At 39.6% G+C, this 23,970-nt stretch overlaps 1 protein-coding gene across 16 annotated transcripts in view; it reads left to right on the top strand.

Annotated features, from left to right (window-relative positions):
- The window catches only part of DST (dystonin), a 299,648-nt gene that overhangs the window by 220,561 nt on the left and 55,117 nt on the right, over nucleotides 1–23,970 (top strand). For 13 of the 16 annotated variants that reach the window (XM_021391636.1, XM_021391639.1, XM_021391637.1 and 10 more), the window contains 9 exons: nucleotides 778–2,252; nucleotides 11,165–11,326; nucleotides 12,423–12,593; nucleotides 13,771–13,937; nucleotides 15,826–15,985; nucleotides 16,244–16,570; nucleotides 16,732–16,816; nucleotides 17,918–18,159; nucleotides 19,291–19,497. In XM_021391636.1, coding sequence (XP_021247311.1) covers nucleotides 778–2,252; nucleotides 11,165–11,326; nucleotides 12,423–12,593; nucleotides 13,771–13,937; nucleotides 15,826–15,985; nucleotides 16,244–16,570; nucleotides 16,732–16,816; nucleotides 17,918–18,159; nucleotides 19,291–19,497 — 2,996 coding nt within the window. The remainder of the gene's footprint in view (nucleotides 1–777; nucleotides 2,253–11,164; nucleotides 11,327–12,422; nucleotides 12,594–13,770; nucleotides 13,938–15,825; nucleotides 15,986–16,243; nucleotides 16,571–16,731; nucleotides 16,817–17,917; nucleotides 18,160–19,290; nucleotides 19,498–23,970) is intronic. The other 3 variants (XM_021391641.1, XM_021391654.1, XM_021391651.1) reach the window with 1 other exon arrangement.

A 23,970-nucleotide genomic window follows, 5' to 3' on the forward strand; every position in this document is an offset into this window, starting at 1 on the left:
CTTCAGGTCTCTAGTGAGCAGTTTTGGAGAGAGTTTAAAATAATAAAAATGCTGCTCTTCTCATCTTTGCCTTCAGGTACATCCTTACTGAGTTAGGATACTAAAATAGATGCTGTTCACTGAACTACTTAACTGCATGGGTGCAGAGAATAAGCTAAAATTGTAATTTCTAGGCAAGCATCATGAATGGCTTGACAAAAAGCAGTAGTAATTATATAAAACTGCGCGTGGCAAAACTGAGTTGGTTGTGTGCAGCCTTTTCTATTCTGTGAGCAGCAGAACTGAGCAAGAAATAGAGTGCAAGTAATACCATGCTTTTTTCTCCCTAAAAGCCTCAGTTTTAGCTTTTTTATTTCCTCTGGTCACAAGGTACTTCAAAGCATCTCTCTAAAAACAAATAGTACCTGTAGGCCATGAGTTAGCCACTACTAGGCCATATTGCTTGATATTCTCTGTGCTGGCACTTTTTAATGTCATAAAACACGACTGTGTGCTTTTTACCCCAAAAATTTGCCTGAATAGGACGTGTGTAGATACAAACTAGCTAAGCTCACCTGACTTGATTCATCTCCAAATGCCTTCGTTGCTATAGTGCAGTACAGATACAAGACCATCCCTTGCAAGAAACTTGGTTGTCTTCAAGTTAAACACTAACATACTAAGAACCTGCCTTCCACCCACTTATGATCAGTCATGATAAAATCAGTATTAATTATTATTTCTGAATTGAATACTAGCAGTTTCTGATAATAAACCTCTATGCTGTCTTCTCTGTAGATAATCATGTTCAGCAGCTTCAGTCAGCGTACACCACTTCTCATCAGTTCCAGCAAACGTCTAAGGACTTTCAGGCCTGGCTAGACAGAAAGAAAGAAGAGCTGACCCAGGCTCGTCCTATATCAGCCAAACTTGAGACCTTGCAGTCCCTAATTGAAGAACAGAAAGATTTTATGAAGACCCTGACCAATGAGATTAGTTCATACGAAAAAATTGTTGCAGAAGGAGAAAGTATCTTACAGAAGACTCAAGGAGATGATAAAGCAGCTTTACAGGCTCAAATTGCCACACTCAGAAGTAATTGGGATGAAATGGATAAGCAGGCAAAAGAAAGGCAAGGTAAATTGACAGATTGTCTGGAGAAAGCGCTGAAATACAAGCAGCATGTAGAAAACTTGCAGCCATGGATAGAGAAATGCCAAAGCAACCTGTCTGAATTAAAAGTTGGCATAAACCCTGTTGAAATAGAAAATTCTGTTGTTCAGGTAAGGGCCTGGCAGAAGGACCTGGATAAACACCATGGGATAGTGGAACTACTAAATAACACTGCTGAAAGTTTGCTCAATGCTAGTCAAACAGATAAAGAAATTGTTAAAGAAGAAACTAAGGTGCTGAATGAGAAAGTGAGTATGGTCACAGAACAATTGCATAAGAAGAGAGAGTGCTTGGAAAATATGGCACAAAGGCTAAAAGAGTTTCAGGAATCATCCAAGGAAACAGAAAAGCAACTTAAAAGTGCTAAAGAGCATCTGGAAGCTCACGATTCACTTGGACCTCAGTCTTTCAGTAACAAACACCTGACAGTGATGCAGGCCCAGCAGAAGGCTTTGCAGGCTTTAAGGCCTCGTGTTGATTTAGTAAAAAAGCTTGCCCAAGACCTGGTAGTAGAAGCTTCTGATTCAGCAGGTGTTTCTGACCTTTTGCTTCAAGCTGAATCTTTGGAGCAAGAATACACTGCAGTGAACCAGCAGGTTGAAGATAGGTGCTCGTTCTTGGAAACAAAACTTCAGGGAATTGGTCATTTCCAAAACAGCATCAGAGAGATGTTCTCTCAGTTTGCAGAGTTTGATGATGAACTTGATAGCATGGCTCCTGTGGGGAGAGATCTTCATGTACTGCAATCGCAGAGAGAGGACATAAAATATTTCCTGAAAAAGTTGGAAGATCTTATAATGAATAATGAAAATGCTAATAAAAACTGCAAAATGATGCTAGCCACAGAAGCTGAAGCTTCTCCTGATCTTGTTGGTATAAAACGGGACTTGGAAGCATTAAATAAACAGTGCAACAAACTACTAGACAGAGCAAAAGCCAGGGAAGATCAAGTGGAAAGTACAATTAACCGTGTTGAGGAGTTTTACAGTAAGTTAAAAGAATTTTCCAGTCTGCTTGGGACAGCTGAAGAACATGAAGAATCGCAAGGTCCTGTTGGAATGGAAACAGAAACTATTAATCAGCAGCTGAATACATTCAAGGTAGGAAGGTTTCTTTCTTACTGCTATCACTCATTTTACCACAACACAACTTTATGCAGTATCAGCGTGAAAATGACTGGTTAAATGCAGACCGTGGAGAAGTCTTGCTTCACATCTGTGTGTTCTACCCATGTACCTTTCATCTATTTTAAACAGGGTACCTTGCAACGATACTGGGTGTAAAATGTTATTATGCTTTGGTGCTGAAATGAAGCACAGATCTTGGCATATTTTAGACTATAATAAATGAATTTCTAGTTCTCACTGGGAAGATTTATAAATTACACAGGTATAGGCAGTGTTTGAAAAAGATCATAAATCTCCTAATGACTGTACAGTAGCACTCCATCTCATGAGCTGCTTTGGATTCGTTCCAATCTAATATCAGTTCAGATGTTTTTGTGGCTTGGAAATTAGTTTGCAGTTAACCATAAAACAAGCTTCCGTATCATGATTTGATAAACCATGCGACTGGAAAGACGACGGTGTAAAAAAAGTAATGACGTGCTTGGCCCAACAGAGGGTGCTTTTTGCTTGTTTAGACTAACCCATGTTAGAGAGGAAAACTGAACACTGAAACTTCAGCGCCGTTTCAGCTGAAAGTTACTATCAGTGACAATGATCTTTTAGAATGTATAAGCAGTGACAAAAATCTGGAACAAATGGTCACGCTGCAAAGAGATTCCATTAGATTGTGAGGATTAAAATGGTGTGTCAATCTGTCACAACAAGTCTGCCTCTGTATAAAAGGGAAACAAATGGCTTGTCTTTGTAAATAGTAGAGCACCTTAGAAATTGGAAAATAACATAGCTGCTGCAGTTTCCTATGCATGGTCCCAGTGCTGTCCTTTGTAAGGTTGGTGGACAAGATGTCCAGCGATTGCAAACATCAGGAATGAGATCCTTGGCTGGTCTGTGCAGGAAGATGGTGTCTCCATAACCAAAGACCTTGTAGGTAAAAAGACAAAAAAACCTTCTCCATGTTTATATGCAGAAGTATGCTCTGTAATTGTATTTATTTTAGGTATGTATAAACTTAGAAATGTGCTTTGCGTTAAACAACTGTTTGAGGTCATGGAATTACTTATGATTGAAAACACAGTGCCATTAACCAGGAGGTGAAACATGACGAAAAGGTGAAGGGGGTGTTCAAAGAAGTGAACAGCAAGTGCAGTAATACAAAGCAGGGGGGGGATCATTGGGAGAATAGAAACATGTAAGGAGGGAGAACAGAATAAAAAAATTTGCTAGGTAAGGGCAGTAAGGAGGAGGGTAGAGTCTACAGTTGCTCTCCAAATACTCCGTGTGAGTGCCTTGTTGTATATGACAGCAAAATTACAGTAGGTGTACCTCTTCATACTCTTGCTCTTTCCAGAGAGCAGTTTTACCTGAGGCAGCACACTGTGGGGAGACTGGCTCCCAGCAGTCCTGCTCCACTCATGGTGCTTTGCTCACAGGTTTGTGCATGCACACAAACACACACAACCTGAAAATGTGGCTTTGGCCACAAAACCACAGTCTAGCCCTTTATGTTTTTAGCTTCTGTGGTCAAGTGCAATCGACTTCTATTCCTCGAGAGTAAAGCAAAATGTTCTTTGTAGATAGATTTATTCACATGATATCTTCACTCTCTTTGGGGAAGAATCTTGTGTTATGGGCCAGAGGTGGTTTTTGTGGTTGGACCAGTTTTTATGTGTAAGAGTAGAGCTTTGTGAATCTTCTTGGCATGACATTAAAATGCATAGTTATTTTAAAAAAATAAACAGACTTTGAGCTGTATTTTATGTATGTATATGTAGTTATATGCACGCATACGTACTTGTTTTATTTATATTACTTCTTTGTGATCCACTTATTCCAGTCAGGATAAAGCATTAAATTGAAAGTCTTTATTGCCAGTGTTAGATTGTATTTATTTACATGCAGATCTAAAACTTGCTTTCTGTCAAGGAAAATCTCCAGTGGAGTTCATTTGCAAGTAGGCTTCATTTGACTGTTACTTCACAAAGTACACCAGGAAGAGTATAATCACATGAAGAATTTGTCTCAATTAATGTAAAACACACAAAATTAATTACAAATTAATTCCGTTTTGTTAGACATTCTCTTCCCCAAAGTCTGGTACAAAAGGAAATTTCAGTAGACGAGATCTGTTCGGTTACACTGAATTTGCCTCCTTTCTTGAAAAGTGAAACAGAAAAGAATTCTTCAGGAGAGCCCTGTGTTTGTGTAGCCGCATAGTGCCAGGATGTTTGCACATGGAGCAGTATTTGGAGCTAGGTTCTCTGGGAAAGAGAAAAACCCCTGAAACTGAACTGCTTTACTTCTTGTAACCTTTGCACAATTCTTTTTAATACCATAGAAATTCTTATTGAAAGCTACATAGAACTGTTACAGATTTCATCAGTATATGGTTCATTTGATTTTTGTGTTTATTTTCAAAATAAAAGAGGTTGTTAAAGATTGTTGCCTTCTAACTGGACTCTATAGGAATTTTTAGCTAGCCTGGGTATTCTTGTCAATGAGCTTGAACTAAGAGTTTAATTGGTTTATGTTAGTTGTGTAGAGTGTCTGTCCTCCAGTTTTCACTTTGAGATAACATTGAAAAAATAATCAGAGATTTCTCTATATGCTCAAATAAGAAATGGAAGGTATTGCACTTCCCATGTACTGATGTAGAAATGCCGAAATAGGTACTAATTTTCCACAGCTTTTACTACTTCTAGGGTCTATGTTAAAAAGCAGTTAAAGAGTCCTATTAATTTTTGTGAACCATTGCTTTTGAAAGTGACTGATGCATGTGAAAGCCTTCAGAGGATATGTTTAAAAATGGTAGAATACCTTTTTAAAATATGAATAAAATCATTTTGTAGTGCAAAAAATATGGGCCAATTTCAGTTGCATACCGACCCCGTAGCATGACAGAGCACCCTCTGCATTCAACAGGATCTGTTTGTGACTGTTTTAGGTGGGAATAAGCACAGATGACAGGATCTCAAAAATGCTTTACCCACCGTTTACCATTATAGAATGTGTTTTTAGCTCGAGAACCCAGAGCTGAGTTTCTGTTTGACATAACTTACAATGTTTTGGCTGCTCGATGGAGGAGGCAGAATATGTGAGAAGAGAGAATTTGTCTCACGTGACTTAAATTTATTTTAATATGTAGCTGACTATACCAAAGTAATCAACAAACAAAAAGTGTGCTGCTTCTGTATTTCTTGCATGAACTATCTCCTGCTCACTGCTTAACTGGGAGAGCTTCAGCTGATTGTAGCTAATGCCCTGGGTAAGTTGTAACACTGAGTGCCATATGCTGTCCTCACACTGGGGGCTGCGTTGTCGCTATGCTGACAGCTCCTCTCACACAGGCGGTGGAGGTCTCTACTCATTGCGGGTTGATTTATGCTGCTGAACAGACTGCTTCTGGTGTACCATCGGCAAATTATCCGTGGGTCTCCCAACCCATAGTTATCGCTAATGACATACCAGCTACGAGCGCACACTGAGTGCTGAAACAGTATTTAAAAGATGTAAATACCCCACACCCAACTCTTTGTCCATCTGCACTGCTTTTGTGCTGCTCTATGTCAGGTAAAAACCATCTTCACACTCTGGAACGCTTTTTCATCGCTTTTCCTTTTTCTCCCAGCAAAAACTGTGGGAGAAGGGCAGTGCAGATGCCCGGTGCTTGGCACCATGTCAGACCCTGCGCAGTGAGCCAGGGCTGGAGCATGGGCCTCACTGCCTTTCGCATGAAGTAAAATACCCACCTGAAACCATCCAAAGTGATTAAAGTGAAGACCAGGGAAACCTTTAAAGATGGAAACGTTTGATTTAACTTTTACATGGGAATGGAAATTACATTACATTACATTACATGGAAACCTCCATTGAAATAATCAGACTGCAGAACTTCACTGTGGTCTGTGGTTAAAAGCAATGCGCGTTCTGCCAGCATACTGTTAAAAACGAGTGCGGTCCCTGGTAAACCCGCCAGCGAGGTGCTGGAGATTGTTTTCAAAGCCTTAAGGAGAACACGTTGCTCCTCCCCAAAGCGGAAAACGAGCCGGTTCGAGCGGTGCTAGTTTCCCGGCTCAGCCGGGCCGGGCAGCATTTGGCTGGGCCCCTCCGCTGCCCGCGCCCCTCCACTGCCCGCGCCCCCACGCTGTGTCTCGGCCCGTCCGCTCGCGGCCGCAGCGCCGGGGCCGCCCGGCGGGGGGCAGCGAGCAGCAAGGGCCGGGCACCTCCTCCCGCCGCGGCCGAGCGGTGAGCGGAGGCCGGGCGGGGTGGGTGGCGGTAGCAGATGTTGCCTGAAGAATGAGAAAGGGCGTTCCTTCCAGCTCGGCGCTGGGAGGACGCCCGTCAGCTCGCGGGAAGGCGAGCGAGCTTATCGACTTGGCTGGATGCTACCCGCCGGCGTGCGCGGCCGGATCGCCTTTTCCTCGCCTTCTTGTTCGGCTGGGGAGGAGCGGGGAGCGCTGTGCCAGCCGCCGCCGGCAGCCGGGACCGGCCCAGCCCGCGCCGAGCTGAAGCCGCTGTGCCTTCGCGGGAGACGCTGCGGTAGTGCTCCGCAGCTGCCTTAAACTAGAGAGCAGCTCTCCAGGACGGAGCGAGGAAAGCGCCGGCCCGACCGCCTGGATTCTGATGCAGGGGAACTTCTGGCTCCGTCGGTTGGGCTCCTAGGAAACTATGTTTACCTGTGGAACTTGTGAAGAGCTTGGGACGAGGAGGGAGTAAGCTGCCTCTCGGGTCGAGGTTATTTATAGCTACTGCCAAAGAAGCGAAGGGCTGTTTTATTCTTCGTGCTGTTTTGGATTTAACTTATTTCTCCCCCCAAGATTTTCCCAGTGCCTTGGTCTGAGCCGTGCGCAGCCACCGTTGAGGTCTGCCTGCCCGAGCTCCCGTACGATGCTTTATTTATAAAGGAGATGGAATTTTTCAACCCGGCTAAATGGATTACAGCTAATCAGTCACCTCCAAGAGATAATGTGCTGCCTTCGGTAATGCTCGCTCAATTGGAAGGCTTAATCTGCAGATTTAAGATACACATTCTGACCTGAAGAAATGAGTGCGGTGTTCCATGGAGGGTTTTAAACATTTAAGCCACTGCTGGTTTTTGCTATACTCGGTTTTCCTGTGATATTGGAAGGTTTCTGTTCCTTTCTTACTCAAGCACTTTATATTTTCAAGGGAAAAAGAAAAAAAACCAAACAACCAGTAACTCGCATCCAGGTAAAACTGCATTTAAACCAGTGCACTGATGATGACCTTAACCACCTCATAAGTTATGATGTATATTTTATATCTATGCATCCTGTGCTGAGGGCAAGTTTACTGTAGTTTTTTAGACAGATAGTGTTTTCTAAATGTTCCCCTCGTCTCTGAAAGTAGAGGGATAGTAGCATCTTGTGTGAACCCTTGCAAAATGGGGAAGCCACTTAGCAGGCCGGACTGTTTACGTCGGAATCCTCCATGTGTGGGCAAAGGAGAAGAGGATGAAGACCTGAACATCGAGGACTGTTACGTTCCCCAGAGGTCCATCTACGACACTGTGCGGCTCAATGAGCAGATTGATTCGGGATCCAAGGGCAGCCTCTCCTCCAGACACTTCACGGACCGGACCCTACCCTACAGTCACCGGACACTGGATATCAGCACTCTGTGCTCCAATGGTGCCCTGACGTCCTCCAGTGCTTTTGAGCTCCGAAGTCGTGAGGCCAAAAAGTTAGATGAGAAAATGATCTTTGACGCTCTCAAGCTGAACGGCGATATCATTCGAACGGGGGGATTGCCCAAAACGAAGTCTCAGATGGAGAAAAAGGAGCACAGGCGATCGTGGAGAATGTTTGTCCCGCCCAACTTTTCAGATTACACAAATAAAAGCGAATGCTCATTCAGTGAAACTGGTGACCTGTCAGATACAGCTAAATCAAGCAAACACAAGTGGGGTACGAATTCTCTGACCTCAGAAGAAGATGATTCTGGTTTGTGCAGTCCTCCAACAGAAAGGGAAGAAAAACAAGATATGCTCTTAGCAGGGGAGCGAATGCAGACACAGACTTTATCTTCTGCAGAAGACATCCAGGGAGTAGGTCAGCTCAGCCTGTTCTTCCCAGCTCTTTGCAGAGAGCAGCAAGCCCCAGTGCTTGCAAGCAGCAGTGTTCTTGTCAGAGAGAGCTGCAGGCTGACTTCATGTGACATTCTGCCCTCTGGAAAAGTCAAACAAAGCAGTTCACAGAAATGTGAGAGTGACCAGGAAGAGATGGGCGAAAAATACTCAGAAAGTTTCAGAGAGGAAACTCTGACACATGGCAATCCTCTTCAAGGTGGTGGAGGAAGCTTTTCCCTGTGTAAAAATGGAGTGGAAAATGGCTATGACATGCGTGAAAAAATTAAAATGCAAGTCACAACAGTGGAGGGGGATGATGTGGATGATGCTTCTCCTCAATTAGATAGTTATTGTATGAACGTTGCTGTAAATAATAGGGACGTGGATTTAGCAAAATATGAAATTTTATCTGATCCAGAGGATTCGAGTATAGCAGATGCAGGCTCAAATGAAATGACATTTGCTGTTCAGCAGCTTGAATTAGGTTGCACTGTAAACTGTCCAAAAGCCATCCCAGGGAGAAATGAAAGCAATATCTGGACTACAGGCATACAAGAAACCTTAGATGCAGTCTGCAATGGCCTATTGTCTAATAAGGTAATTAAAAAAAATCCATTTGTGAAATAGTTGTAACCTTAAACAAACTTGCTTACAGTCTTTTTTATGTTCGACTCTTGTTGGGAATGTTTTGTGTGTTATTAATTCAGCAGATGTAGTGGTCAGAGACACTGGTGCAGCACACGAGATGTCCCAAGTAGGTGTGGTGGTCAGTTTGGAAAATGAATGAGGGGCAATTTCTGACAGGGGTGATTACTTCCAGCTGTTCAGTGCATGGTTATTTATTGTCCAGATGGTGTCTGTTACTCTTGATTTGGAGAGCCTCACTGTGCACTGATGTTCGTGTTCAGTTCTTACACAGATTGTGGTTAAAGGCAATGCCATTCAAGGGCAGCTACAGCCCATTTATTCAGGCTGAGCTGCCTTACTCATAAAGGTATAAGCAACAGTATCAGATTGTTGTGGTTTCGAAGGCACGTAGATTAAAGGCTCATTTCATGTTCTGAAAGCCTTCCTTTACATTTGCATGCCAGAAAGTAGATCTGAAGGCATGGCAGTGTTTTACAGGCACTGGGTCTCGTAGTGCTCTCAGAGCAGTGGGTGAGGTAGGAGCTTTGTAATAAGGAGAGGGTGTTTATCACGTCTGTAATTTCTTTCTTCCTTCTCTGGTTGAAATCTGAGATACTTCAAGCTTTGTTGCTAAGTTGTTTGGGTAAACTTTGGCCTCAGCAATAATTGTAATTTATTTTAAGCTTTTCTTTGCAAAGAATGCTTATGTTTTTAAAGGGCAGGTTATGGAGATCAGTCCTCTGTGGCAGGACATTGCTTTCAAAAGATGAGGCTTTATGGGACATAAAAGAATCTGTTATTGGTTCTGTGTAAAAAGATTATTCTGTCTTCTTTCTACTCTAAAGTCAAGAAAAACAGGAACGTTTCCCCTTTTCTGGGAGCAGCCAGCTGGTTACATGCTGTAAGTTTTCATGTAACCACGGTCCTAGAGTTTTCAGGGCTTTTTTTTTTTTGTCCATAATAACAAAATTCTTACGGATACTTAATTGATTTTACTCCTCGTGCTTGGTGTATTTGCCCTAGCTTCTAGATTGACTTGTCAAGCTCATGGAAGCGTGCTTAGCCACCTGAGGGCTGCTGCTTTCAAAGAAATCACTTGCCATACTGTGTTCGGTGCAAAAGGGGAGTCATTGGTATGTTTGAAGTGATTCCTTCTTTTCAGGATGCTGAGAAAGGTTGCTTTGAATGCGCCAAATGTACACCAAAACTGTTACTGAATGCGGCTATAGAAATAGAAGCATTTAGGGTCAAAAGTTGAGCATTCTTTAGCATTGTTTATTCATTGGTTATTTGTCACTGGCCTGTGTAATTAATTCAGGGGCTTTGGGCCATTTTCTGATCTCATTGACACTGGTGTCATTTCAGCCTCATTCAGCTGAATACAAGTGGTGATTTACATTGCTGTTGCTAATGGTAATAATCTGGCTCTGAAAAGCCTTAAGTACCTGAAAAAGTAAAATAAAGCAAACAGAAAACTGTTCAAATTGTTGTTTGGGTACTGCCAAAGCCCTAGTGATTTGCAAGAATGTTTCTGAATTAAAAGCCATTCTCATGGGTGTCCTCTGTGATGCTGTTTCAGCAGCATCTCTACTGCTTCCTCATTTTATTATGTTTATATTCTCATAAAACCTCCCTTAAAATCATTCTTTCTTCACCACTTCTTTAACTTGAAAGTTTTACTTTTGTCCTAATTTGGCAAAAAGAACCCAGTTGTCAATCTTGGTGTTTGCTTGTTTATGTGAGGACAACTTACTGTCCTTCTGTGCCATTTTTTTTGGTAGAGTTTATAGACAGATAATTGAACAGATAGATGCATTCCGCTAGTCTTCAGTTTTTTTCCTTGATGTGAAGATCTTCTCCCTCTCTCCCTCTTTCTTCTTTTCCTTCCTATTTAGATCTACTGACGGAAATGTACATCATCCTACCTCAGTGGTGTACTACACTTATTCTGTTTAGATTAAGCCTATTGTGTTTAAATGTATTGTTTTTCTTGTTTTTTTGTTTTTTTGTTTTTTTGAGGAAGGTTCTGGTGAGGAATGTTTTCCTTTCTTTTGGTTACCAATCAGCAAATTCAGCATATATATATGTGTGTGTGTATGTGTGTTATTTTTGCATAGTGTGATGCACTAGATGAATTTTATGTTTCAGATGTGTCTTGGTTTTCCATCTGCAGGTATTCCAGAAAGAAGAAATTGAGCCCCTGCAAGTTAAACAACAGGAGGTGAACTGGTTGGGTCAAGGCCTTATTCAAAGTGCTGCCAAAAGTACCAACACAGAAAGCCTTGAACATGACCTTGAAGATGTTAACACCCGGTGGAAAACTCTTAATAAGAAGGTTATTATTTTGTTTACTCTTCTGCTTTTGTCATGTCCTATGTTTTGCTTACTTATTTACTTAACATCTATCAAAACACAGGAAATTAAATATTCAGTTATGTTACTTTACACAATAACCTCAGTAGTAATTCAAAGGATAAGATTGATATCTCTAGTTGCCAGAGATATTAGCTGTCATTATAAGGTTCTGGCAAACTTTCTGTAGGTCTGTCATGGCTTTTCATTGAGGGAAGACTCCTCCAGGGCTGTGTGTTCCTTTCTGCTTTAGCAGAAAAGTTTGATAACCCAGTGAAAGAGGCAAGAGTTGCGGCACACACATGAGAAAGGTAGCAATGTCATTTGCAGTCAGCTGCTTTGGAGTAGTCCCTCTTCAGTATTTTTTCACGTTTCTTTATTGTATTTGTGTACACCGGCTATACATGCTCAGTGCAGGACACAGTGATTCAACCTAGCTTAGTGTGACTAGTGGCACATTTCCTTTATAGTAAGTACCTTAAGTGTTCCCTGAAAGTTTGGAAGGTACTACTGCTTTGGAAAACTGCTGTAGACTTTTTTTCTATGCTTTGAAGACCTCTCTTCCTGAAGTAGTTGCTGTTGAAAATAGCAGGGATGGGAAGTTGAAATAGCATTTAGTTTTCTCTGCTGTCTGTGTTCCCTCCCGAAGGAGTGATGCAGGAGAGCCGCAGACATTTGTGATTCACCTATTTGTCCTTTCCTTTCCTCTGTCTTCTTTCCTTTGAAGGTGTTATTGCCACTTAATTGCTTCTCAGGGTTCCTGGCTCACTCTTTTTGTAAGGAAAATGAAGACCATAAGAAATGCAAACATCCTGTCAGCGTAATTCATAATACTGTAGCTAAATGAAACAGTAGTATCTCTTGTAATGGACTGCTAGAGCAGTCTCCTTTACTGAGAGTCAACCTCTTTTTTGGTAGATGACTGTAGAGATTAATGGTAAATGGTGTCATAGTGCTGTTACAAAAACCTATGAAAGTGAGAGTATGTGGTATTGCCAGGTGTAGAGCAAATTTTAGCTACTTATTTCACAGAAATAAGAAAAAAAATAAGTACAGTTGGATGCTCTACTTTCCTTCAGGTTGCCCAGCGTGCAGCGCAATTGCAGGAAGCCCTCCTTCACTGCGGGAGATTTCAGGATGCCCTTGAATCTCTGCTTAGTTGGCTCATTGATACAGAAGAACTTGTGGCTAATCAAAAGCCACCATCGGCCGAATTCAAAGTTGTGAAAGCCCAAATACAAGAGCAGAAAGTAAGTAAAATACATTCAGTCTCTCTCTTTTCACTGGAGAAATGAGAATAAATCCTCATGTCTGTCAGTATGCTGAGATATACTTGACAGCCACAGGGTTAGGAGAAGTGCCCACCTTCTGGGAGCGCAGGATAGAATGTGACACTGCAATCTGAGCTCTAGTTTGAATTATTAACACTCTCTTGGAAATAAACATTAAAGTCCATTGGAAAAAGAGAAATCATAATATCCGATATTTGGCAATTTGGAAAGTAGGAAGTAAAACCTAGTAAGTTCTTCACTGTAATAATTCCAAGGTAGTTTGCAGACTACGGACATAAGTATGTGGCTGATGTATGATGATTCTGATCATTGCTGGTAATTAGTTGGAGTGCTGTTGGGGATGGCCTGGGCAAGTATAAAAGTGCTATCAGTGTTATTTTCTTCTGTGAATTTTGAGAAGTATCACAGAAAAAAATCATGCTGGACTTTATGAAACATATGGTCCGTGCAGTCAGACTATGTGGCCCACTGCTACCCAGATATTTAATATAAGGCTGCAGTCAAAACAGTTTGTCATTTGGGGATCTCTGAAGAGGAGAGAATGGTAATGCTAATGAAGAGAATGAGAGGGGGGTGGCACAGATGATTTTAGACAGAAGTGGAGTTTGTTCCTGAGGAAGAACATAATTTTATTAGACTAGATCAATGAATTTCACTGTATCTCAAAGAAATGATGAGTAGATTATATAATTGATTTTTGTATCTATTTACACAGTTGCCTTTGTGTTGCCAAATCTAGAAGGACATTCAGCTTTCTCATGAATGCTCCTACAAAATGCATCAAATACTTTAAATGGCACGTTTTCTGTAGTGGTCTTAGGTACAACTTTTAACGCTGTATATTTGCTCTTTGGGGTTGCCACATGTTTTCACTACACAAAAACCTAGGAGGTGTTTCGGGCTTGGTGAAGCTCTGCTGCTGTATCAAAATGGTTAAGAAACTAAAATGAGCATGTATTTGGGGCCAGGGAGGAGGAGCGTGTCTGTCTTTTGATTAGCATTAGTCACAACATCACTGCTTTTTTTTTTTTTTTTTGCTTTAAGAGTTTTTCAAGAAGTCTGGCTCCTTCTGTTTTTACACGTGTAATATTGCAATGTTCCTTAATAACTCGGTGTCTGACTGCTTTCTCTCTAGCTTCTCCAGAGGCTGTTGGATGACCGCAAGCCTACTGTTGAGGTAATCAAGCGTGAAGGGGAGAAAATTGCAGAGTCAGCAGAACCTGCTGATAAAGTGAAAATCTTGAAGCAGTTGAGTTTGCTGGATAGTCGATGGGATGCATTGCTCAGTAAAGCTGAAACAAGGTATTTCGAATTCTTTCATAGCTTTGAAAAATACAGATAGAGCACGTGATGGATGGTCAAAAGCAGCATGTGGAACTCCCTAATGTAAAATATTTTAAGTAATACCATTCTTGCTAGTACATTATATTACTGTGTCTTGATGTTGATGTAATAGGTCCTCTGAAGAAAAAGTGGGAATTAGTGACTTGAACAGAGGAAAAGCTTCTTACAGAATTGTAGCCTCGGATGTAATAATCGGCTACAATTAACTGCATAGGTATATTGTGAACATTTTATCTCTGTTAGTTCATTAGTTTCTTGATTTAAAAACCACATCTCCTGTTTTGCATAGAATCAAGTGCAGATTTGACACTAACAAATAATAACAGTGTTTCATTGCAACATAAGAATCCTGGCATGCTGCCACAAAGAGGTGGCACTCCTCCTTTTGCTGTTCAGTGCTATCCATATAATTAGTTTCTACACCTTAGTAACCCTCGTGCTGCCGGTTGGTGATGTACTTACTCAAGTTGCTAAGCTGCATTAGTTCTCAAGAAAAAAAGACCACTGAAGTATGTACGTGTATTCTAGCAATGCAGAAAACACTCTATTAGAGATTGCCGTCCAGTTCAAGTTCCAATTTAAAAAGACACAATATCTGTGTGTACGCACACTTAGATATTTTATGAGTTGTCTGTGTATAAAATATATGGGAAGTTATGAACTGTAAAGTGTCTGAAGACATTAGCGTTTAAAGGACCTTGCTGAATGTGAGTATTTTCTGGGTGGGGATTTTAAAAAGGACAGCCTCAGAGTAGGGAGAAGAGTATGTAGAAGAAGTGACCTGAAAAAAGATATATAATTGAGTATGAGGAAGGATTTGGAAAGTTTATGAAATTTTTTTTTAAGTGAGCAGTAAAACTTTACAGTGAAGAACAAATGAATGGATTGGGATTTGAGCAATCAGAGTAACATTAAATTCAGCTATGTTGTCTTCTACTCCTTCTGCTTGCCTTTCTATGGTTCCTTTACTCTGAGTCTCTTTTGTTATTTTATGCCAGTGATACAGTTATTTAATTGGTAGAGTAAACCACTAATAGATTATTGTTTCCTTTTTTTTTTTTAATTTATTGGAGGAATCTGAGTCATTGGTGGAGTAAATGTTAATGTCGTGTTTAATTTAATATTCTTTTCCCAATCTGGTGATGCTTAATTAAAAATCAAATTGCAGCTTTTCCCAAGCTATCTATTAGTTGCAGGCTTGTCTCCATTTTTCTTTGCTAGTCTCTAGAAATGAGAAGATCTGAAGATCTGACCATGATTCTGAAAACTAAGTGGAGTATTTCTGTGAGCATTATATAGCTAACTGTGCCAAGTCTGTAGGGTCTCCCTTGTTTGTAAGCCTAGGGAAGCGTGTATAAGCATAGCTTCTACCTGTAATAAGATCTCCTGCTGAAAGACAATACTGTGATGTTTTTCACGTAGGAAAAAATATCTCTTAAAAGCATGCTTTAGGGAAATTCACTAAGCAGTGGCTGTACAGAAGATTTCCTGTAATTAAGAACTTTCTCTGAAATGTACTAATCTGAAACAGAAAGGTTTTAGATACTTCTTTTTTATTTTGGAGGTCAAGTCTTAGTGCTTTATTACCATTGACTCATTAGTTTCAAAGTAGAATGAAGTGAAGTCACATAGTTCTGTTCACATCATTGAACAAATGTTAGAAGATAATGTACAGCGCTGAGGAAGCATGATCACATGTCCTGGTTCAGTAAAGTCTTTGCCTGACTTTAAAAGGTGTAATCACAGAATTGCAGAGGTTGGAAGGGACCTCAAGAGATCATCCAGTCCAACACCCCTGCTAAAGCAGGTACCCTACAATAGGATCTTTCTCTTGGGATGTTTATAGGAACCGTCAGTTGGAAGGCATCTCAGTGGTGGCACAGCAGTTTCATGAAGCTCTGGAGCCACTGGTGGAGTGGCTGTCCGCCACAGAGAAGAGACTTGCAAATGCTGAACCCATTGGAACACAGGCTTCCAAGCTGCAACAGCAAATTTCTCAGCATAAAGTAAGATATGAACCACAATTTGTTCGTGCCATTCTTTTTAAACTCATCTGTGAAGTATAGCGCAATTGGGAAAGCTGTTGTGGTGTGCCTGTATTTTACCATACTGATTTTTTTTTTTATTCTGTAATTTGAGTTTTATTCGTTTGTGTTGGCAATTTGTTCTTTTTAATTCAATTTTTATTTAGTTCCACTTACATTTCTTTTATGTTTTTCTGATTTTCTTTTCCATTGTTCTTCATTATTTAAAAAAACATATAGGCCCTAGAAGATGATGTCCTAGCTCACAATAAGAGTTTGCTTCAGGCCATTAGCATTGGTCAGTCTCTAAAGACTATGAGCTCCAGGGAAGATAAAGATATGGTGCAGGAAAAATTAGATTCTTCTCAGGCCCGATACGTTGAGATTCAAGAGAAGAGCAACAGCAGGTCTGAACTTCTACAGCAAGCATACTGCAATGCTCAGATTTTTGGGGAGGACGAAGTTGAGTTGATGAACTGGCTGAATGAAGTCCATGATAAACTGAGCAAGTTGTCAGTCCAAGATTGCAACACAGAATTGCTTGAGAAACAGCACTCTGAACTCCTGGTATTTTGATTTCTGTTCATTTATTTATTTATTTTATTTTTTATAATCCATGTTTTATTTATTTTTCATTAATATACTTTGTTTTAAATGGAAATATGCTTATTCCGAATGAAAACAGTGTCGTTTATGTCTGTGCTTACACAAATGGCATTTTCTCTTAGGAGCTTCAGGAGGAGATTCTTCTCAGAAAACAAAATGTTGATTTGGCTATACAAAATGGCTTAGAGCTTCTCAAACAAACGACAGGTGAGAGCTTTTAGAAAATTACAGTTCACCGGGCTTTTTTTTTTTCCCCTTGTAGTAGTAAATGGTTATGAGAAGTTTGAAGTGGAATACACAGTCCATGCTTGCTGGTTAAAGCACTTGTTATCTATTTTAGTAAAGGTATGAGATCAGGTTTCGTTATGTTTTGGGGCCAAATGTACTGCTAATATAAGTGAGCAAAAGTTCACTTGTGTTGTAGATAACTTGGTCCTATTTTTCTTATTATTTTAGTGGAAAATTGTTTTAGTGAACCTGCATTCCATTCCTAATAGCAAGTTGTAGACCTTACTCAGAGTGGAGGGCTATTTGGCCGTGGGCACAGTCAGTTCCCTGGAGACATTCACAGATGAACGAGATATTAGACTACCTTTTACTGCAAGAGGAAGGCTTTGTCCATTGGAGCTAATACTGTGGGAAAAGTTGCATTCCAGTTGTATGCAGTGTCTGTTCTGCAGATCAACATCTGTCCAGATTTTCCAGCACTTCTAAAGTTCTTGAACTCCTTAAGACACACATATGGTTGAAGGGGGGGAATCCTTTTCTGTTCCAAATTTAAACATTCTGAATAATCTATAATGAAATCTGAATGTAAATTTCAGGAGGTTGCTTTTATTTTAGCCTTTTGTTTTTAATGGATGGTAAAGGGAGTGTTCAGTTCAAAGACTAATGTAAAATATTACTGTGATGGAAAATCTAGTTAGTATTCTTGATTTTTTTTCTAAGTATTTTCAGTAACTTCTATAATTTTTTATAACCTTTTAAGAACTATTGTGAATTTAAGGATGGATTTTTTTAAAGAACATTAGCATTAAATGTTGAGTCAAAGTCTTCACTTTCTGGTAGTTTAGTAAAACAGTAAAAAAGACAGAAGATCAGATCCTAAATTGAGGTAAACTTCATAGCTTTGTAGACTTAGTGAAGGTAGAATAATTTACAGGAGGTGAGGATTTTCCCTGTCTTCTTTGGATCATTTTCTAAATTAAATACTGAGATTGTTGTGTTAGGTAGGGGCTGATGTTCTGGAATTTTTTTTGTTGTTAAGGAATTGTGTTCACAGAAAATAACATTCTTCTGGTATTTTAGGTGATGAAGTTATAATAATTCAAGATAAACTTGAAGGCATTAAAGTGAGATACAAGGACATTACAAAATTGAGTTCTGATGTGTCCAAGACCTTAGAGCAGGCCCTACAGCTTGCAGGTCAGCTGCACTCAACCCATGAGGAGCTCTGCAAATGGCTTGACAAAGTGGAAGTGGAGTTACTGTCATATGAAACTCAAATACCAAAGGGTGAAGAATTAAGCCAAGCACAAGAAAGACAAAAAGTAGGTTTTAGAATCTGTGAATTATTTATTGCTGTATGGTTTTGTGTTAACCTTCTATTTGGCAAAAAATTGTTTTGTGAATAACTAATCTGGCGTTAGATCATCTGACTAAATGTAGCAGTAGTTAAGAATCACGCTCACTTTCCAGAGTCATCTGTTATAATCACTTACAAAATTGGGCTGAGGTTTATTTTTAGCTCAGAAGCACAACATTTCTTTTCTGTTCAAGCAGCTACCTTACCCTGGGAAAACTCTAAAGTTGTCAAACAAAGTTATTTTGGTTCTTTAGTTATGACATGGATACAATCCTGTAAAGTATAAAAAAGACAGCATTTAAAATACATTACTAATCTTGTTTACCAAAAAATACTTATTTTAAAAAAATAATAATGCAGGCTGGATGGTGAGGGCAGTGTTTTGTGTGGAAAAAAACAAAAAAAATATATTTCCTTCAAATTATATCTATATATATATATACTGTATTAATACATATTAACATTTAATATATTAACAACTTATATATGTTAAAATATAAAATATATTAATAAATATATAAAAATATATTAATAAAATATATTAATAAATATGTAAATACTGAATTATTTGTAGATGTAGATATTGATACAGAAAAGAAATGAATCATCAATGGGGCTTCCTGTACAGGAAAAGCTTAAAGGATTGTGTGATAATTTGATAGGAATATAATCCAGTCATTGCTCATTTCAGGAATCATTTGAATTCATGATATTTTGCTTCATTTCATGATTTGGTGGTGATTTAGATCCTTAGTGACAGGCTGCAACTAGTATGTGTTAGTTTTATTTGTTTACTTCCTGAAGTACTCGCAACTCATAAAATTTCAGAGAATTTCAAACCACCGTATTGATTGGAGAAATGTTTTTTAGTATCTATTTTGTAGAAAACTTAGACTTAGCCACTTTTTTGTCAAACGACTGACAAATATCTAAAAGCTAGTACAACTGAGCTGAAAATAATTATGCTAATTTATCCCTTTGGTGTGCCTGGAAAGCACTTCAGTTCTCAACTCAGTAGTTTAGAGAATAAAAAACATATGTAAGCTGTGTGTGTGTTCAGCACACTGGCACATTTACTTTAAATGACCTTTTTCAGGAGTTGAAAAAAGAAGCAAAAAACAACAAAGCCTTACTGGACACTCTCAATGAAGTCGGCAGTGCCTTCCTGGAACTGGTGCCATGGAGGGCCAGAGAGGGGCTTGACAAGATGATAACAGAGGACAACGAACGATACAGATTAGTGAGTGACACAATCTCTCAGAAGGTGGATGAGATTGATGCTGCCATCCTGAGATCCCAGCAGGTACTGAAAACTGGTTTTAGGGCTATAATAAATGGCCTCTGGCAATGAGTACTTGAATGGAAGATGTCCTTTAATAGTGTTGCCAAACATTTCTTGTGCTTGGACAGCAAAAGACCTGTTTGAATGGAATGTGACTCCACTGTAAAGATATGCATGCCAGAAGGCATGCTGCTGCAATCATATGCCTTTCTGTTGACAAAAGCTTCAGTCTTGTAGCTAATACTACTGTAACTATCCTGCGGCTCCTTAAGTGGGAGTTTTCTTGAGTAAGTACTGAATGGCCCTTATCTTTCACAGATCATGTTAATTAAAATATGGCCCAGTTCACCAGCCTGGATGCAGCATTGAAATCACAAACGTTCCACACCTTCCGGCATCAGTTGATTATCTAGCTTCCTGATACTTTTGACAATTAAAAGCTGGATCATATTATCCGAACTGTACAGGAGAATTTAAATAACAGTTGCTTTTACTCATATCTACAATACTTTTCTTCTTAGGATACAAACCCCAAATTATTAAATATGTGAATGTTTGAAAACACATACAGATGTATGTATATCAGTATAGTTTGAGAACTGACACTCCAGCTTCATTACTAAATGGTCCCCTATTAAGCTCCATGTTTGTAAAAGCACCATGGAGACACAATTTTCTAGTGTCTGCCTACAGTTCAGGCATACAAATATTGGTGGAGATTTTTCTTTCTGCTAATAGTTCCCTTAAATAGTTATAACAGGACAAGGAGAAAGCATATGGGACGATTTCAAAGTTTGTTGAAAGCCAACTGAAAGAGGCTGGCAATAACTCAGATCTCCTTATTAGTGAGATTAAAAATAACTTCATGTTTAACTTCTTAAGGGATTTGCTGTGAGTATTATTTTGTCTCCTTAAAACAATTCCTCAGAAATAAAGGGTGATTTTCTATGTGTGATAAGGAGAAAAAGGAAGGCAGGTAAGAATGCCAGGAGGCCTCCGTGGATCAACAAGGAGCTCCTGGACTTAATTAAGTGCAAAAAGAAAGTCTATAGGGAGTGGAAACTGGAACTGGTTACCTGGGAGGACTACAAAAAAGTTGTCTGAGCAGCCAGGGCTCAGGTTAGGAAAACTAAAACATAGATAGAATTAAATCTAGCCAGGGACATAAAGGGGAACAAGAAGAAATTCTACAGGTATATCAGTGACAAAAGGAAGGCCAGGGAAGATGTGGGCCCTCTCCAGAAGGAAACTGGACACCTGGTCACGAGGGATGCAGAGAAAGCTGAGGTGCTTAATGACTTCTTTCTCAGTCTTCACCAGCAAGGGCACTAGCCACACTGCCCAAGCTGCAGAAATCAAAGGGAAGAATTTGGAGAAGGAGATCTGCCTGCTGTAAGTGAAGATCAGGTTTGAGACCATCTAAAGAACCTGAGAGTGCACAAGTCCATGGGACCTGATGAGATCTATCCATGGGTTCTGAGAGAACTGTAGGATGAAGTTGCCAAGCCACTATCCATCATATTTGAAAGATCATGGCAGTCTGGTGAAGCTCCCACTGATTGGAGAAGGGGAAACATAACCCCCATTTTCAAGATGAGAAAAAAAGATCAAGGGAACTACAGGCCAGATACTCTCACCTCTGTGCCTGGCAAGATCATGGAGCAGATCCTCCTGAAGGCTCTACTAAGGCACATGGAAAATAAAGGCAATGTGATTGGTGGTAACCAACCTTCACCAAGGACAAGTCATGCCTGACAAACTTGGCCTTTTATGATGGAGTTACAGTGTCAGTTGATAAAAGGAAGAGCGACTGACATTATCTACCTGGACTCATGCAAAGTGTTTGACACTGTCCTGCATGACATCCTGGTCACCAAATTGGGCAAAAAGAGGATTTGATGGATGGACAACTTGGTGGATAAAGAATTGGCTGGATGATCACGCTCAGAGAGTTGTGTTCAACGGCTCAATGTCCAAGTGGAAACTGATGATGTGTGGCATTCCTCAGGGCTCAGTCCTGGGACAGGTGTTTTCTAACATCTTTCTGGGCCTAGATGCATAGAATTCTAATAGATTCTATGAAACAGAAGAGTGTTTCCTCTTCTTTGAGTTTCTGAATTATGTTTCATCACCTAACACCAGTTCAGCACATTCAAGTCCAGGCCTGAAGGGTCCAGAGATGCTGCTCTACTACCTAACCTTGAAAGGGCATATTGCACTCTAGTCCTGAGTACCCCTAACCTTCACTTGAGCCCACCACAGTATACGCCTATACACTATATCCCATGATTAAGGGGCTTAACATGCTTCCAGTGTAAGGATAAGCTGCTTTCCATTCTGCTCAAAGATAGACTGTGCATAATGAAAAAATATTTTTGGAGAAGCTAATGCTTTGTAAGCTTACCCTTCAGCAACTTGTTCAAGTGACTGTTCTATTAAAAAGATTTGGTTGGAGGACAAAGCCACCAAGAATGTGAGAGTTCAATGGAAGTAGCATGGTTTTTGTGATAGACGTTAGTGGGCCAAGGTGACAAATGCATTAAGCTATATGAACTGTTGAGTACATGGTTTCATGCTGTTAATGAGTTTGAATACTTAATAGACTAATGTGAATGCTCCCGAATGGATAGAAGTATATGAGAGAGAAATTCTACTGCATGTTCTTACTTCTTGATACTGAAGGTATTGGTCAGTATCTTTCCCTAGTGCAAAAAGTGCTATGTAGAAAGAGAAGGTCATATTCTGTAGTTGCCTTCCTTGTTCTTTGCTCCAAAGCAGTCACAGAAGGTGCTTTATAAAGCATTCACAGAGAAAATCACAGTGTCATCATATTCACAAGTCAATCCTTCCTGGTTAGAAGAAGTACAGCAATGAACTATGGTTGGTTAAACCAGGTAGGAATAAGACAGATTTTTTTTTATAGTGATTCGAGTGATGTTCAGGGCTGAAAAATAATTCTACTATGCATTACTGAAGAAAAAAATCTTTGAGTTTTGGTTGAGGAGGGTGCTAGTTTAGTACTTTCTATTCCTCAAGGTTATACGTGCACATCATAAATTACAAATCCTACATTCTTAGTAAATAAGGTTTAGAGTTCTAGTCTTGCTCAACACTGTGGAACCTAGACTTTTTCAGTGCCTGCCTTGATTTTAGTATTTTCACTAAATGTTTGCTCAGTATTAGTGACATACCCATGGATATTTGGTATCAGGAAGTCGCACACTGGTTGTCCCTCTAACAAATTTGACATCATGTTCATTTCCTTTAGTTGGGTCATAAATGGGCTTCCAAAGAACTGGGATTTAAATACCTTTGGTGCATTTACTTCATGCTAACGTTTACAGTACTGATTGTTTCAGAACATAGATTTCTATTAGGAAGTTATAATATTTAGGACACACATACTTTCTATTACTCTCTATGAGAAATGACGTGGTGAAAAAGAATGTTTCAGCTCTCTTTCATGTAACAAATGGATTAAATAAGGCTGAAATAGATTGACTCATGAAGAATGAAATCTCAGAACGCTTCCTTTGTTTTTCTGGGACTCATAATTAACCAGTAAGACAAGAGTGATTTAGTGGCCAAAGTGAACTCCGGCTATGTTCCAGGAGCAACAGGACAGCCACAAATACACAGACTGTCAGATTTAAAAGACAAGAGGGACCGAGTGTGGTCAGAAAGAAACTTTTGAAGGAAGTGTAGTCAACAACACGAAGAACAGTTTCTGGCCTAAAATGCCCTGATAGACCTTCAGAATAACTCAGACACATATTAATCTTCAACTAATTGCAGTGGGGATCAAACCTTTAGAAAAAAATGTTAGTTTCAATGATTAGTGTTTTGTGCATCTGATGGCACCGCAAATTATTTCTCTATGGCTTAAGCTCAGTATTACAGCATGGATGCACTAAGATGCATGTTTGCAAACTTGAGCAGAAGAGATAGACAATACATCATTTTTTAAAATTTACTCTTACTTTTCAGCAGAATCGAATCTCCCAGTAATTCTTTTCAGGATCTCTTGCTTTTCTTTACAAATTAGTGAGAAACAGATCCTCTGAATACTCTAATTACCTTAGTGCTTTAAGGTAATTCTTGAACATTGAAGTGTCAACTAACAGTAGTCAGGAGTTAATCTTTTACTGAAAGGACTGGCTGCCCAAATGCCTCAAAGTGTTTTCGTATTTAATCCATGGTCTGGTTTTGGATGAAATCCCGTCTTCTCTGAATTTAGTGATTTTTTTTTTTTTCCCACTGACTTACTTGAATGGTAGTTGCTTCACCTTTATCATTTAATACCAAAGCATCTCTCAAGATGAAAAAGATAGCATCAAACAGCTGTTTCTTAGGATAATTCCAACAGTAGCAGTAATAAAAAAAAATGGAGGTGGAAAAGACGTGAAAACTGAGTAAAATGAAAATAAACATTCTAGTTAAAATTCTGAAATGGTAACCCTTTCAATTATGTCTTTTAAAAGGGTTGTAGGCTTT

This window comes from Numida meleagris, chromosome 3 (assembly GCF_002078875.1).
Source record: "Numida meleagris isolate 19003 breed g44 Domestic line chromosome 3, NumMel1.0, whole genome shotgun sequence".
NCBI lineage: Eukaryota > Metazoa > Chordata > Aves > Galliformes > Numididae > Numida > Numida meleagris.